General features: G+C 38.3%; 1 protein-coding gene across 2 annotated transcripts in view; it reads left to right on the top strand.

The window, feature by feature from the left end:
• The window catches only part of Snx16 (sorting nexin 16), a 42,233-nt gene that overhangs the window by 12,948 nt on the left and 12,019 nt on the right, over nucleotides 1-17,266 (top strand). Inside the window, exons 4-5 of one of the 2 annotated variants that reach the window (XM_004656902.2) lie at nucleotides 4,596-4,682; nucleotides 10,939-11,087. In XM_004656902.2, the coding sequence (XP_004656959.1) occupies nucleotides 4,596-4,682; nucleotides 10,939-11,087 (236 nt within the window). The remainder of the gene's footprint in view (nucleotides 1-4,595; nucleotides 4,683-10,938; nucleotides 11,088-17,266) is intronic. The other variant, XM_004656903.2, reaches the window with a different exon arrangement.

Genomic DNA, 17,266 nt, shown 5'->3' with positions numbered 1-17,266 from the left:
GTATTAAAGTCACCCACTGCAATTGTGTTTGGTGTTATCAGTGACCTTAAGTCTAATAATGTTTGATGAAATTGGGAGCCCCCATGTTAGGTGCATATACATTTAGAATTGTAATATCCTCCTTTAGTAAATATAAAATGACCTTTTTTATCTTTCCTCACTAATGTTGGTTTGAAGTCTATCCTGTCAGATTTTAAGATAGTAAATCCTGCTTTGTTCCTAGGCCCATTCGCTTGACATTTTCCATCCTTTCACCCTAAGATAGTGGCTATCTTTTATTGAGAGATGAGTTTCCTTGGAGGCAGCAAACAGCAGGATCCTCCTTTTAATCCAGTCTGCAAGCCTGTCTTTTGGTTGGGGCATTGAGGCCATTGATACTAAGAGTTATTATTGAAAGGTATGTGTGTATTCTTGCCATTCTTGTGTTGTAGTGTTTCCTTTGCTTGTTTTAACTGTTATTTGAGTGTAGTTTCTTTTTTCCTGTTTCCTCATGTGTGTGCTTTGCTTTCTCAGAGCTGGCTTAGTTGTCATAAATTCCTTTAGCCTGTTTTTGTTGTGGAATGTCCTTATTTCTCCTTCAATTTGGATAGATAGTTTTGCAGGATAAAGTATTCTTGGTTGATTGTTGTTAGCTTTTAGAACTTGGAATACATCATCCCAAACCCTTCTGGCTTTTAAAGTTTGTGTTGTATAATCTGCTGTGATCTTGATGGGCTTGCCTTTATAGGTGACTTACTTTTTCTCTTTTACTGCTTTCAATATATTTTCTTTGGTTTGCATGTTTAGTAGTTTAATTATAATATGACAAGAAGAAGTTTTTTCCAGGTTTTGTCTGTTTGGTCTTGTAAAAGCTTCTTGTATCTGCATTGGCATTTCTTTCCCAATTTGAAGAAATTTTTCTTGTATGATTTTGTTGCAAACACCTAGTAAGCCTCTGGATTGAAATTCTTCTCTTACTATACCCTGAATTCTTATGTTTGATTTTTTCATAGTATCCTGAATATCTTGACATTCTCATTCATGCCTTCCTATTAGCTTGTTTTTCTCTTTGTTGGACTGTATTAGATCTCCCACCTGGTCTCCTAGTTTAGAACTTCTGTTCTGTCCTTCATCCATTCTATTGGTGAGACTTTCCAGAGTATTTTATTTGACTGACTGTTGTTTTTCAGTGCTAGTATTTCTGCCTGGCTTTTCTTTTGTATTTCTATTTCCTTACTCGTGTCTTTTAATGATCTTATTATTTAATTGAGGTGGATTCCTGTGTTCTCTTGGAGCTTCTTCAGGAGTATGTTTTCTTCTTTGATTCCTTTGATTTCTTTGAGTATAGATAAAATCGATTTTTTGAAATCTTTATTGGGCATTTCATTTAAAACAGTCTCATTGGGAGCTATTTCTGATTTATAATTTTTGGTGGGATTGTATTGTCTTGATTCTTTGTGTTTATTATAATGTTGCAATTTTTGCATCCTAAGTTGATTTGATGCTTGGGTTTTCTAACTGTCTGCAGTGCTTTTAGATTTGGAAATCCAACTTTATGTACCTTCAGAGTAGGAGTTTAAGGTGCCAAGTGTAGCTCTTCTACTCTAATCCAACTGCAGAAGTACTCCTCGGTGTTGAGTTTGCCTCCTATTCAAGTATTCTAGTGGGCTGAGTGCAGCAATTTACTGGCAAATTCTAAAATTCAACTGAGCAATAAACACATTCAATAAAAACCAGCACAGAGTATGCAAGTGTGGGGATTAAAATAAACAGATAACCTTATCAAGTCAAAATCCCTAAGGGTGTGTGTGTTGCCCTACACCCTTAATCCTGTCAGCTGGGAGGCTGAGATTTCTGTTCTGAAATGGGTTCCAGGATAGCCTGAGTCTGAATCAGACCCTGCCCCCAATAGTGAAAGAAGAAAAAGCCAAAGGCCATATGAATCTGAAAGCATCAAAGGCAATAATAGTCAACTACCAAAGTGCAGCTTAATTGAGAATGGTAAAGCCAACCAAGAATATGTAACCTGTCCTGACTTGGAAAGAGAGATTAGCACGTCCAGTGCAGGTCTCTGTAACTGCTTTTTTGTCAGTTGGCCTCGTTACCTTTTGGGGTGGCTTCCAATCTCACCAATGCTGAGTGCCCACCTTGATCCCTCTGTGTTGTGCTGTGAATCCAGTGTTCTGCCTCCAGGAGCTGAATGTGTTCTCCAGAGGGTCCCAGTGCTGTCGGTTGGGGGATGGGAGAGTGAAGGGAGTCTGGAGTTGTGCTGGAACTGCTCAGATAGTCCACCTGTGTCCACTTCAGTAGCTCCTCTCCTGCCTCCCCTTCAGGTTACTTGACCTTGCAAGGAGGTTGATGAGGTTGTAAAAATCCCCTTGTTTGGTTTCTGCTCCTGCATCAGGGTGCCGGGCAGATGCACAGATTGGCTCCGGTCCATGCAGATCGGACTAGGTCCACAAGCCTCTAGCCGGAAGGGGTGGGGATTCTTTCCAATTTCCTCCTTTCTGATAGATCTTAGTCTCTCCTGCTTCTCTGCTGTGGTGAATAAAAAACTATATACCTTCATTTTTCAGGCGAAGCATGTATTTTGCTTTGGTTTTGTTCAAATCCCTTCCTATGCAGCCATCTTACCTGGAAGTCTCCACACATAAAGTTTTATTGAAAGCACTCCTTAACCAAGACAGAGAGAAAGAGACAGACAGATGGATGGATGGATGGATGGATGGATGGATGGATGGATGGATGGATGGATATAAAGTTGTACTGACAGTACTACTTAACAAAGTTGAAAGAGAGCTTTGTAGAAAAGGAACACAGAGGTCTATACTTAGAGAAACTGTTCAAATGCCACTGTAGAAAGTACCTTGGTGGGGAGGGAATTATTTTCTAAATCAGGAAGGTGAAGTCAATATGGATTATTTGTAGCTAAACAGAATTATCAAGAAAGTTGGCTTTTATTCATTCATATTCAGAAATTTTGAATCACTTTTGTCTCTTTTATTTTGAGTAACTCCTAAAGGTATTTCTTTTGTATCCCTATTGTGACTTTCTTAGTTCAGAACTTTTTTTTCTGCTCTCTTTAAAGGGTGTCCATGTAATGTCATGTATTACTAAGATGTGTTACATGTTTTTCTCTTCAAAGGTACTGGATTTATCCTTAACACTTACTGACTTTACGTCTTAAAAGTTGAAAAGACAATCCATTTGGAGGAAAAACCAATGGCAAACATGGTTTACAGTCTTTCAAGTAGTGACTTGCCACTAGAACAGTACTGCCCCATAGAAGTATACTATGACTCATATTTGTCGTTTTTAAACTATTTATTTACTTGCAAGGGAAGAGAGAGGGAGAATGAGCACAACAGGCCCTTTTTCCACTGCAAACAAACTCCAGAAACATGAGCCCCTTTGTGCATCTAGCTTTACATGTATACTGGAGAATTGAATCTGGGCCATCAGGCTTTGCAAGCAAGCACCTTTAACTGCTGAGCCATCTCTTCGGACCAAATTGTAATTTTTAACAAAATAGTTTATACAACCTAATGTTTTTAAAGCACCATCTCAAGGTGTATTTGGTATAAAATGACTTTAATTAAAATTTTTTTGAGGGCTGGAGAGTTGGCTTAGCAGTTAAGGTGTTTGCCTGAAAAGCTAAAGGATCCCGGTTCAACTGCCCAGGACCCACATAAGCCAGATGCTCAAGGGGGCTCATACATCTGCCGTTTGTTTACAGTGGCTAGAGGCCTTGGAGTGCTCATTCTCATTCTCTCTCTTTCTTTTCCCCTCTTTCTCTCTCTCTCAAATAAATAAAATATTTTTTAAAAATTAAAAAAAAAATTTTTGAAGTGCAGTGTGTATTTTGCAACTTACAGTAATTGTCATTTTGGTCAAGTCACATTTCTAGTTTCTAGCAGCACAGCTCTAGAGCTACAGGTGAAAATTCTTGCAGATCAGACTTTAAGAGAAGTTAGTTATGTCGAGGAGGTTCAATATGCAACAGAGGCAGAGAACCTTGTGTCACTTGCCAGAGAATCCTGCACCAGAACTACTAAGAGATTCTGTCATATATAACATAATAATTCTAAAGTTATACTTTTGTTGCTTTTAAAATATGTTGACCTGCTTCAACATAAATATTTTATGTAGCATATTCAAGCATGATTTACTGTCAACAATAAATAAAATAACTTGGTGTAGAACATTTTGGGAATTAATTCTTTTTTTGTTTGTTTTATGGGGCAGGGGGGAGTAGGGTCTCACTCTAGTCCAGGCTGACCTGGAATTCACTGTGTAGTCTTAGGCTGGCCTTAAACTCACAGCGATCCTCATACCTCTGCCTCCCACGTGCTGTGATGAAAGGCATGTGCCACCACACCCAGCTGATTAATTCTCATTAGTGCACATAAGCAAAGCATTTTTATTCATAGATTTTTGTTCATAGTGTCTCCATTGATTATTTGTACATTTGACAGTCTAGATTATTTGATGTTTCTTGTATAGTGATTGTTTGGGTTATCAAATAAGAACTTCTAAAATATTTGGTTTCAAAATCTTTTCTCTCTTTCGCTTTCTCTGTCTTCTTTGCCTCTGTGTATGTTTTCTTGTCTCTCTAGGTATATAAAATACTAGTAAAGAAAACCCCAGAAGAGAGCTGGGTGGTTTTTAGAAGATACACGGACTTCTCTAGGCTTAATGACAAAGTGAGTACTCCAGTCAACCTCAAACTGCCTTTTCAATTGTGAACAACATATCTGTTCCCTACATTTCTGTTCTCTTTGTCAGCTTTCTTCCTTGTTAATTTTCAGTCACATCAGATCTTTTCTGGTTCATAAGAAAATTAAATGCTTTGTTCTCTAATAGCCTTTAGTCTCATTTTTATACTTCATATTCAAGAAAAGCTATTTTTTAGTGTAAATATGAACCCTTCAGTACCTAATATATAACCTTGTAAATTGAGAAATATCTATATTAGGTCACTTGATTCACAACTAAAGAAGAGCAAGCAAAACCATTTCAACATATTTTGCTAGTTTTCAGTTGCTGTCTACCACTGTCACAGAATTTAGTTAAAATAGTACCTGTTTATTTTTTAGTGGCCTTGAGAGATTTACTTTGCTTGCATTTTAGGACCAAATGAGCTTATACTCAAGCTCTGGGCTGAGCTGTGCTCTTATCTGGCACCTCTGGGGTAGAATTCAGGTTGCTGTCAGAGTTCTGTTTCTTGAACTTGTAGGAGCAAGGTTCCTGTTTGTCCTCTCTGGTTGTCAGCCAGAGATCGTTTCTAGCTCCCGGAGAGGGTGCTCTCTTCCTTGCATGGGCCCCTCTACCTTCTGAGCTGCAGCTGTGGGCCAGCTTGTTCTCAGGTTTTTTTCTGCCATAAACATTCCTAAGCACTCATATGATAAAATTAGGGTCACCCAATTAGTTTTGCTATCTTAAGGGTAACTGATTAGTAATCTTAATTACAGCTGCAAAATCCCTTGTGCTATATAACATTACAAAACCACAGAAGTAACAACAGAGGCAGAGAGACAGCCACTAGGGTTCTGCCCATATCTTCACATAGGAGCCAAGGTACCAGAACTTAATGTATTAACAAAATAAAACAATAAAATTTTATTAGCATATTAGGGGCCAAAAAAATCATAAATGATATGAGCAGAATAATTCATAGAAGAAATATAAATGACCATTAAGCCTGAGATTTACTGTTAAAAACATTCCAGAGAAAATCATTTTTACCTGTCAGAGTTGGAGACTTAAATGATCCCAGTGTGGGAACTGCAAATCTTCCTAGAGGACACCATAAAGAGTATATATTTTTGACATAAAAATCCCACTTTTAGGATGAATATTATATATGCGTTATGTACACAGAAAGATTGCTTGAAGGATACTTAATGCTTTTGGTGGTTTTGTTTGTTTTCTTCTTTGGCTTCAATAGTTGCAAATTAAAACTGGCCTGTTTCTCAAGCTGAGGAATTAAGTCAGTTGCAGTTCACATGTAATAGACAAGGAAGAGTAGAACTGCTTACAGCGTTTAACAGCAGTCAGACAAGGCCAGTGGGAGGTGATGAAAGATCACTTTTCTAAAAGAAACAAATGAAGTATGATTCTTTTAAGAGGGCAAGTAAAGCAATTATAGAATGTCCACAGATTGTTCCCCATTTTAACAGGTAAGTTTAGCAGAAAAGCTTTTCTAGTCCTGTCCTCTCTTGTCTGCCATGCTCCCATTCCGCTTTTCCTGTGACTACAAGTTCAAATATTCTCATTATGGTTGATGCTAAGAAGCTCCATTTATGTATTTGAAACTATCTGGTTGTCAAAAAGGTTTTGTTGCTTTGAAAACCTGATTAAATAGAAAGGCAAAATACAGAATGTGAAACTATTTTATCTTTTATTAGGGAGTTTAAGATGCTTTTTTTTATAGTCTAGTTTAAATACCCCTAATCAAAACCTTTGAAATCCAAACCACAGTTGAAGAATTCCACACCTGATCTCACATGACAGCTTACAGTCAAAATGACAGCACACAAAAAAATAGTGCATAAAGTTAACTGCAGGCTGTGTTTGGACAGGTATAAGAGAGAAATGAATTTTCTCTTTAAGCTTGTGCATTGTTCCCAAGATCATGTATAGATACAAAATTTTAAAAGATACCTGAAAATCCAAAACAGTTCTGGTCTAAAGTTTTTTGGATAAGAGATGCTCAGGTTTTATGACAAAATTTTGTACCATTTACGTGAATTTAGCTGCTTTTCTTATTTTACATTTATTTGAGAAAGAAAGGCAAGCAGATAGAGAATGGGCATGCCAGGTCCTCCAGCCACTGCAAATGAACTCCAGTTGCGTGTGCCACCCTGTACATGTGGCTAACATGGGTCCTGGGGACTCGAACCTGGACTCTTTGGCTTCGCAGGCAAGCACCTTAACCGCTAAACCATCTCCCCAACCCAAAGCCATCTCTTCAGCCCTAACTACTTTTGTTGTATTTCATATATCACACTGATTAATTTAAAAACTTATAATTTTATAATTCTTTTGAATTTTTTACAGTGATTATAGGGAAACCAAAATGACTCATAATGATAAAGGAATTCTGACTTTTTATGAGGTTGTTTTTCACTCAGACTGATTTCACTTTCAGTTTTTAGTTACTCAGTCCTTTACAGTTTATTTTTCTTGTTTTGTTTTGAATATTTTTATTTGCATGCAAAGATAGTGTGAGGGAATGGGCCTTTTGTCATTGTGCTTTGTGCATCTGGCTTTACACGGGTACGAGGGAATCAAACCCAGACCAGCAGGTTTTGCAAGTCAGGCCCCTCAACTGTGGAGCCATCTCACTAGCCTTCCTGTTCTATCTTTTTAGGAGCAAGAACTGTGTTATGGCTGCCTCATGCTCACAGTCCTGCTGCCTCAGCCTCCCATGTGCTGGGATTAGAGGCACACGCCACAACTTCTACCCAGTTTACTACTTTCCCTTCAGAAGTCATGTGCTTTAAATGTTTCTCTTTATCTCTGTAGACTGACTTTTACTGTTAAAATGTTTCTTTTCTTGTGCAGATGGATGTTTAACTAATTCAAATATTTTGAAGAAGACATTAATAAGAATTTAATTTAAATCTCTTGACTATTTCCTTGTATGCTAAGTTGAGTACTTAACTTTAGTAGTAATAGACTAGGCCTTAGAAATCATTCTGACATTTTAGTCTTCACATTAAGAATTTCAGTTGGCGTGTTCAACATGTCAGATTTCTGAGTCATGGCTTTGTCCTATGTTGGCCCTCCACGTATGCTTCAAAAGTGGCATCCTGGGACTGCAGTCACTGTCTTTGAGAACTCTTACCTCGCCATTCTAAAGTATCTGTTTGGTTCTATCCCAAGTCTTCCTTTTTCTTTTATTGCTGAATTTTGTGACAACTCTCTTTTTCCATGGATATTTTAAAATTTTATTTATTTACTTATTTGTAAGGGAGAGAAATCAGAGAGTGGGCATGCCAGGGCCTGTAGCTACTGCAAACGAACTCCAGATGTATGTGCCCCTTGTGCATCTGGCTTATGTGGGTCCTGGGAAACCAAACCTGGGTCCTTTGTCTTCACAGGCAAAAATGCCCTAACCATCTCTAGCCCTCCATGGATAATTATTGAGTGGGGGAAAAAAAGAAATAAACTAGGTATACATGAAATTTAAATTGTAAAGCTTAAAATGTGGACTTTTTATTGGCCTCCTTACCACTTGATTTTCACCACAGACATATTAAAATACAAAGCTTCAAAGCCAAATATAGCTGTTTTCATCTTATAATCAAATGAAAATTTCACTTATACAATTTACTTTCTAATTTTTGTTTTGTCTTTACTTATAGAAATATAAGAATGTCATATTTTATATCTTTATTATAATTTGGCCTGTGCATTTTCCCTTTGAATTCTTGTTTTTCTAGCTATTCTATGTAGTTTTGTTTTAAAATACAGAATTGTCATTATAAAGTTGGGCTTAATTATCTATGCCTCATCCCAGCTACTCAGGAGACTGAGGACGAAATTGTATATTCAAGGAAGGCCTGCCTGAGCTATAGAGTATGTGAGTTTAAGGCCAGCACAGGCAATTTAGTGAGACATTGTCTCCAAATAAAAAGGGCTAAGGATGTTGTTCAGTGGTGGAGTACCTGCTATGTGGGAAGCCCTAAATGCAATTTCACAGTATCACAAACATAAAGAAAAGAAATGTGAATGTAACTGGGTTGAATTTATTCATCTATTTATTGAACATATATTGTTGAGTCAGCTGACACTGTGAGAGATATTAAGGGTACAGAATCTGAGTATAATAACTACAGTGTAGTAGACTATTTCTCAGCCTTAATTCAGCTCTATTTTTTTAAATATTTTTTTTTTAATTTTTATTTATTTGAGAGCAACAGAGAGAGAGAGAGAATGGGCATGCCAGGGCCTCCAGCCACTGCAAACGAACTCCAGACACATGTGCCCCCTGTGCATCTGGCTAACGTGGGTCCTGAGGAATCGAGCCTCAACCCGGGATCCTTAGGCTTCACAGGCAAGCGCTTAACTACTAAGCCATCTATCCAGCCTCAGCTTTACTTTTAATTTCCTTGGACAGCTTTGTTAAAGTTCCTCAGTCACACTCCAATGCATTACACTCTAATCTATCAAAAGTAGAGCATGTCTTTTAAAACTTCTTGAGTGATTCCACTATTCAGCAACAGTTTGGAACCACAGTCCTAATAGGAGAATTAAAATTTTTAAAAAGTGTCATATGCATAGCATATGTATAGCAGAATGTATTATCTAAAAGTTGATAGCAGTGTCTTTCATCCATGTGTTCTTCTGGAGTCTTTCCCTGCCCATCCAGAGAGAATCTGTTTCCCTTCAACTTATACCTTGATAAGCTTGTGATGAGGTGAACCAATAAAAAACTATGGAAATGGTGCTATATAGCTTTCAAGGTTAGATTGTAAAAAGATACAGTTGCATCCTGGCTTTATCTCTTAGGAGCTCACTTTTGAAGCCCATCTGGATGTGATGAGAACGTCCAAGCAAAATAGCTGGAGAGACGCCAGTGTAAGGCTTGTGACTCGTAGCCATAGCAGAGTTTCTGTCAACACCCAGCCTAGTCTACCCATAGTTGTGAGTGAACCTCAGACCATTCTAGATCACAGCCTTCAGATCTTCACAGTTGGAAGCAACTGTGGGCCCAGTTTATTATAGAACTGAGATAAATCATCCTCACTATACCTGATAGGAAACACTGGCCCATGGAATCCATGCACTCAATACTTGTTTCTTGCTAGTAAGTTTTGAGGTAATAATTATGTAATTTGAACTAAATATTAAGGGATTCTTAACCTAGTTTTGAAATATGCCCTAAGAAAGTAAAATTTGCAGAGCTGAGGAGATGGTTCCACAGGTCTTTACCTTGTTTGCAAAACCTGATGGCCTGGGTTCAATTTCCCAGCCATCCAAATAAAGCCAGATTGGTATTTGTTTGCAGTGGCAAGAACAGCATACACACACACACACACATTAATAAGTATTTTTTAAAATTAAAATTTGGGCTGGAGGGAGGGCTTAGCAGTTAAAGTGTTTGCCTGCAATGGCAAAGGATCCAGGTTCAATTCTCCAGGACCCATGTTAACCAGATGCACAAAGGGGGCACATGCATTTGGAGTTTGTCTGCAGTGGCTAGAGGTCCTGGTGTGCCCATTTTTTTTTTCCTTTCTTCCAAATAAAAATAAAACATGTATTTTTTTTAAAAAGTAAAATTTAAGCCAAATGTGTAAAATGGATCATAAATCAAAATATATTTTTAAAAAACTATTTTAAGAAGTATAGGAAGAAAAGCTTTTTAATTAAGGGTGAACAGAATTTCTTATGACATAAACTTTAAAAAAACTGTAGCAGGATAAGAGAAGATAAAGTAGGAACATTAAAGTTTTAAAAAATCTGCTCTGATAGGGTAAAATGCAGTGAGTAGTCTGGGAAAAACTGTTTGTAAACATATACCTGACAGAGGACTTGTGTGTGAACTCTGTAATGAACTCTTAAAAAGGCAGTCCTGATTTTTAAAATAGGGTGATCTAAAGATGTTAATAAGTCACCTTAGAAGATAAGCAGATTATAAGATACTCAACATGGTTTGCCATTGGAGAAATGCAAATTTCCACATTTACCATGCTCACAAGAATGACTGACATTAAGACAATGGACCATGCCAGAGTTAGACAAGGATGTGGAACAACTAGAACTCTGTGTAAAGACAGGACTGCTGAAATCAGAAAATAAACACATAAAAGGCTTAGCTGAATTTAATTATTTTAAGCTTATTTCATGAATAATTTCTCATGGTCAACAGGACAGATTCCATACAATTGATATAATTGAGTTAAACTTATTTCTTCTCTTTTTTTTTTTTTTTTTTTTTTTTTTTTTTTGCAGTTAAAGGAGATGTTTCCAGGCTTTCGATTGGCACTTCCTCCAAAACGCTGGTTTAAAGATAATTACAATGCAGACTTTTTAGAAGATAGACAACTGGGATTACAAGCATTTCTTCAGAATTTAGTAGCTCACAAGGACATTGCTAACTGGTATGTAACAAATTGAAATCAGAAACTATATAATCACTCCAACAACTGACTTTAAACTAAAGAATGAATCTATGATCACAGTTGTCTAAGCACGTAATAGAGAGTGGGAATATAATCACTTCTCTAATAAAGCTCTACATAGGATTTTTCTGGCTTTTATTCAATTAAGGGTTTTATGTGACTTTCTGCTGTTGTTACAGCTTTGCAAAAGTGAGCAAAGTGAAAAATTCAGCCTTCATGTTCTCAGACTACCCACTGTTAACTTCATCTTCATATCCACATGTCAGCCATCATTTAGACTAAGAGCTCACATATTAGACAGATTTTTGGTTCATGTTACATTAAATGATTTTGAAGCTAGTATTTGTTTTATCTCTCCAAAGTAATAAAATATAAGTTATGGACTTAGGGTAATTCATATAGTAAAGTGAAAATCCTGAAAAAGCATAGAGAGCATCTACAGCACAGTAGTAGCACACTGTATGTGTGTAAGTGTTTTTTGCAGTTTTTTATGAAGATGGAAAACAAAAACCACCATCTCACTTTTCTTGCCTTTTTCTCAGTCTGTTTTTTTTTTAATTTATTTATTTGAGAGCTACAGACAGAGATAAAGAGGCAGATATAGAGAGAGAAATAATGGGCACTCCAAGACCTCCAGCCACTGCAGACGAACTCCAGACGCATGTGACCCCTTGTGTATCTGGCTAACGTGGGACCTGGGGAACCGAGCCTCAAACCAGGATCCTTAGGCTTCATAGGCAAGCACTTAACCGTTAAGCCATCTCTCCAGCCCGCGGTCTGTTTTTATGTATACCACCTTTAATTATGTATAAGGTCTACATACCATATGTGTACTTTTCATACGTCAGTTCTCAAGATTCCCCCCTTACTGAGGAACCACAAGCTAGAACCCATCTCTATTCTATATTCATATGTGGGGTTATATCCTTGACAAGTCCCTCAGATATCTTAAAAAATACCAAAAATTTGTATCTTAAAACTGCTGGGGGGAGGGGGACGGCTGGAGAGATAGATGGCTTAGCGGTTAAGGCATTTGCCTGCAAAGCCAAAGGATCCCAGTTCTATTCCCAGGACCCACGTAAGCCAGATGCACAGGAGGCACACACATCTGGAGTTCATTTGCAGTGGCTGGAGGCCCTGGCACACACTCATGCTATCTTGCTGTCTCTCTTTCTCTCTCTGCCTCTTACTCTCTCTCAAATAAATAATTATTTTTTAAAAAACTGCTGAGGGGAGGTAGTGGGAGAGCTAATAAGAGGGAGGGCGTAGGGATATAGCACAGTGGTAGAGCATGTTCCTTCCATGCATAGGGTTTTGGGTTTGAACCCAGCACAAGTGAAAAGAATAGACATTGTTAAGAGCATTGCCAATTCCGAAAGTGCACACCTAAGATCATACATAGGTAAACGTTTCTTCACCTGCAACTTGGGGAAAGATTTCGTTTCACAATCTTAGACTATTAAAGAATATTAAAAATGCTAAGAGTTTTATGTGAAAAATAACTCGTTTGCATACTGGACAGATGGCTCATTTAGTAATGTACTTGCCCAGGAAGCTTGAGCACTTTAGTTTGATCCATAGAACCCACCCTTGAAAAGAGCTGGGCATGGGGCCATAAATTTATAAACCCAGCAGTGGAGAGGTAGAGTGAGGAAGGTTCCAGGCCAGGTGAGTGGCACTGTCTCACTAAAAAGGTGGTCAGAGCCTAAGCAATGATAGCAGATGCACTTATTCCACATGCACACCTGTGTACACATATACATGTTCACACACACAAGTATAAACCCTAGTGTGCCTCACACTTATAGGCCTACCTACTTTTGTCACGTGTCATGGGACATTTAGGGAATCCAGCAACATAACTGAAGCTGATTGAAAACAGAGTACTTCGGTGGTAGACTGCACATTGTATCACAATTTAAGAGGTGTCTTAATAAGTTATAATTCAGCAGAAAGGAAAAGGAAAGAAGGATTATTCATCAGTCTTAATATTTGCCCTGTAACTTTCTGGTCTTAAAATTCATTTAGAGAAGCCAGGCTTCTGTTTGAATAATATAGGAAGTTTATAAATTGCTGCTAGTAAAAGCAGCAGGAACTGCATGAAAGGGAGGCTCAGGGCTGCTGGCAGTGACAAGCAATATCAAAACTAGGAATTATTGAGCACCTAGAAGGTGAAGTTGAGACGAGGGGGAAGATAGATCTGAGCGAGAAACGAGCATTAGAAGAGATTGAACAGTCTGAGGCCACCAAATAGCTGTCTACAAGTTAAAAGTCTGTTCATTACCACTCGCATAGTGTTTTCTTCTCTGTTGTTAGATAGCATCTCCTCACCTTTCTGTACCGTTCATCCATAATTCCTGTTTTTTTTTTTTTAACCACTATATTTCCTCAGTGTTTTAATGCTCCCTTCTGCCTAAATTCGCAGTAGCTGGTTAATAAGATAATTTGTGGGACAAAAACTTTAGTGTATTTTAAAAACTAGGAAAGTAGATTATTCATTTTTTAAATCACTTAAAAGGAACAGAGGAAACCCATCTAAAGGAAAAAATTTTCCATACTGGTTTATGGACATTAAAGCTACACTTTAAAAGAATCCCTATAGGAAGGCTAGAGAGATGGCTTAGCGGTTAGGCACTTGCCTGTGAAGCCTAAGGACCCCAGTTCGAGGTATGATACCTCAGGACCCATATTAGCCAAATGCACAAGGGGGTGCACATATCTGGAGTTCATTTGCAGTGGCTGGAAGCCCTAGCACAACCCCCCCCCATCTCTGCCACTTTCTCTCTCCTGTCTGTCACTCTCAAATAAATAAATAAAAATAATTTTTTTTTAAAATCCTTATAGGGGATGGAGAGATGGCTTAACAGTTAAGGTACTTGCCTGCAAAGGCAAAGGACCCAGGTTCAATTCCCCAGGACCCATGTAAGCCAAATGCACAAGGTGACACATACATCTGGAGTTTGTTTGCAGCAGCTGGAGGCCCTGGCATACCCATTCTATCTGCCTCCTCCCTCCCCTCTCGCTCTCAAATAAATAAAAATAAAATATATTTTTTAAATCCCTATATAAAAATGTTGGTGTGGAAGAGCTACAAAAGTTAAACATAAAAACATTAAGTTGAAACCAGGTGTGGTGGCGCATGCCTTTAATCCCAGCATTCAGGAGGCAGGAAGGTAGGAGGATCTCTTTGAGTTTGAGGCCACCCTGAGACTACATTGTTATTAACTGTGTAACTGCATAGTTAATTCCAAGTCAGCCTGGAATTAATCCTACCTCGAAAAACAAAACAAATAGACAAACAAAAAATATTAAATTGCCAATCATCAAGTGGACTAATGACCTAAGTAGATAGTTCACAAAAGAACAAACACAAATGCTAACAAGGATTTAACATGTTCAGACTCCCTAGCTATGAGGGAAGTACATATCCAAACAACTCTGAGATGCCATCTTAACCCAGTCAGAAAGGATAGCACCAAGCAAACAGACCACAGATGCTGGTGAGGATGTCTAGAGAGAGGAACTCTCATGCACTTTTGGAGAGAGTGCAAAATAGTGCAGCCATTATGGAAATAGGTATGGAGATTTCTCAACAAATTCAAGCTAGAGCTCCTATGTGATCTAGTCATATAACTCCTAGGCATATACCCTAAGAATTCTGCACTCTACTACACAGATACCTGTGCTTCCATGTTTATTGCAGCTTTATTTACAATAACTATGAGTTGTAAATAACTTAGATACCCAGCAACAGATGACTGGATAATGAAAGCACCAGAATTATTCTCATCTGTATGGAAATGGGAATGAAATTTTGTAGAAAAATGGATCTGGGAAAAAATCATATAAAGTGACTCAAACTCAGGAAGTACAAAAACCACAAGTTATGTCTGATATGAGGGTCTTAGTTTATAATATGTGTGGGGCAGCAAATATATATATATAACCTATTAGTGTAGAACTGCAGAACTGCAACCAAAAGCAAATATGAAGTGATAAGCTTGAAGAGGGGGAGGTATGGATAAAAGGATACTTGTGACATAAACAGAAGAGAGAAAATAGAAAGGGGAGGGCAAAAGGAAGAAGAGGAGGAAGGGGGAGGAGGCTGATGTGAATCAACAAAAACATGTATTTGAAAATGACATAAATAGAGAAAACACATGGTGTGCAAGCTAACAGAGGGTTGAGTGCTGTAATCCCAGCAATCGGGAGACTGAAGCAGAGACAAGATAATATTAATTTCCATGCCAGCCTGGGCTGTATAGTGAGATCTGTCTGGAAGAACCCAAAATTAGTATCATTTTGTGACCAAATAATCATTTCTATATTAATATGAATTGTTCTTTCGCTTTCCTTTTTGATACCCTTTGTACCTTACAACACAGTTGATTCTTAATTCACATTGTACTGCTTAATTCCTATTGTACCACTGCAAGCTTTAAATGTTACAGTCCTCTAACTGTAACAAGGTGAAAGTGGAAGAAAATAAGAACTAATAAGAAAGGATTATTCAAAGTTCTGTTCAACAAATCTTTATTATGCTTTACTACATAAAAGTTGTGAATCCACCAAGATGAATTAGATGCTGATCCTTTTTGTAAAAATTTCAATTCTTTTTCATGTTTTTGCATACCTGCGTGTGTACCCATGCCGCACCACATGCACTTGAATGTGTGTTTGCCTGCAGTGGCCCCAGCAGAATGTAGCATCTCCTCTTCCATCACTCTTTACCCATTCTTACTTGATCCAGAGTCTTACTGATCCCAGACCTTGGTTTCTCTTAAGCGTAGCTTCTCAGGTCTCTGCTTCCCTACGAGACTGGGGCTATAGACATGCACGACCATGCTCAGCTGTTTATGTGGGTCCTCAGGATAGAACTTGAGTAGTCTTAGGCTTCCTGAGGTCTGCATGCTTGCACAGGAATTGCCCTTAACCACTGATCCATCTCTCCAACCCTTTGCCTTTTTTCTCATTTTTATTTGGTATGTTAGCACATGCATGTGTGCATGCCATGGTGTGCATGTGGCAAACAGAAGACAACTTTTGAGTTGGTCCTCCCCTCCCACCTCATTTGAGGCAGGGTCTCATTATTCACTACTCTGTTCGCCAGGATAACTGGCCCATGACTTTCTAAGAAATTAATTCTCTGTCTTCACCTCTGTTCTCACTGTAGACACACTATGATTTCAGAAACCCTCCAACTTCTGTCTTCTACATAATGTGTGGAGATCTGAATTTAGAGTTGTGCAGCAAACACTTTATCCAACGAACTATCTCCCTTGCATTATATTCCTTTTAGAGGAGAAAAGGACAAGACTTTAGACTGAATGACAATTAGAGCTAAACTGCAGAGAATTCATTTTATTTGGACCATCAGAGAGAAAGTGAAGAAGGTTTCCACATCAGTGTAAATGCAAAACTGTCCAGATCATATGTTAGGAGCAGCATGGATCTCAGTGTCAAAGTGAAAGGTGTGTAAAGAGTTACTTTGCACAGTCTGCCATAGTGAAATTGCAGCTATTGGTGTATGCGGACTTCTGCTGCTTTGCAGTCATTATCAGCATAGCAGTATTTTACTACTTTCTGTTTTCAAAAGTATTTCATATCCTATTCCCAATTTTTTTATATTTATAAAGTTTTTAGTTTTCAGGCTAAATCATAATAGGTGCCATGAAAAGGAGCTTCAAGGCATTATAGTAATACATAGAACAGCAAAGCTAGCAGAGGGTAGAGAAAGGGGAAAGAGCCAGAAAAGGTTTCATGAATAGATACGCTATGAAGAATAAATAGAGCCAGATGGAGTAGGAAAGCTGCCACAGGATAAAAGCTGCCAGTTAGAGTGTCAAACAAGAAAATGTTCACATGAAGGGGGAAGATGCTTAGTGCTGAAAGGTTCAATTCTCCGACAGCCACATGCAGAGTGGTGCCTGCATCTGTGATCCCAAAGTGCCTGTGACAACAGAGGCAGGGCCAGGAGTTCCAGAGCTCCTGGGCAGCGAGCTTGATCTTTGTTTGCAGCAGCAAGAGACCCTGTCTCAAGGAAGGTGGAGGACAGATACCTCAGAGTCATCCTCTGACCTCCACCTGTGCTTCAGAACATGTGCACCCACAGACACACAAAGGAAAAAGGTGACTTGAGCTGAGGCAGATTCTTGATG

The sequence above is a fragment of the Jaculus jaculus genome, chromosome 2, assembly GCF_020740685.1.
Source record: "Jaculus jaculus isolate mJacJac1 chromosome 2, mJacJac1.mat.Y.cur, whole genome shotgun sequence".
In the NCBI taxonomy this organism is placed as follows: domain Eukaryota; kingdom Metazoa; phylum Chordata; class Mammalia; order Rodentia; family Dipodidae; genus Jaculus; species Jaculus jaculus.
Note: the sequence above shows the minus strand (reverse complement) of the source record. Positions and strands in the feature narration are given on the sequence as shown.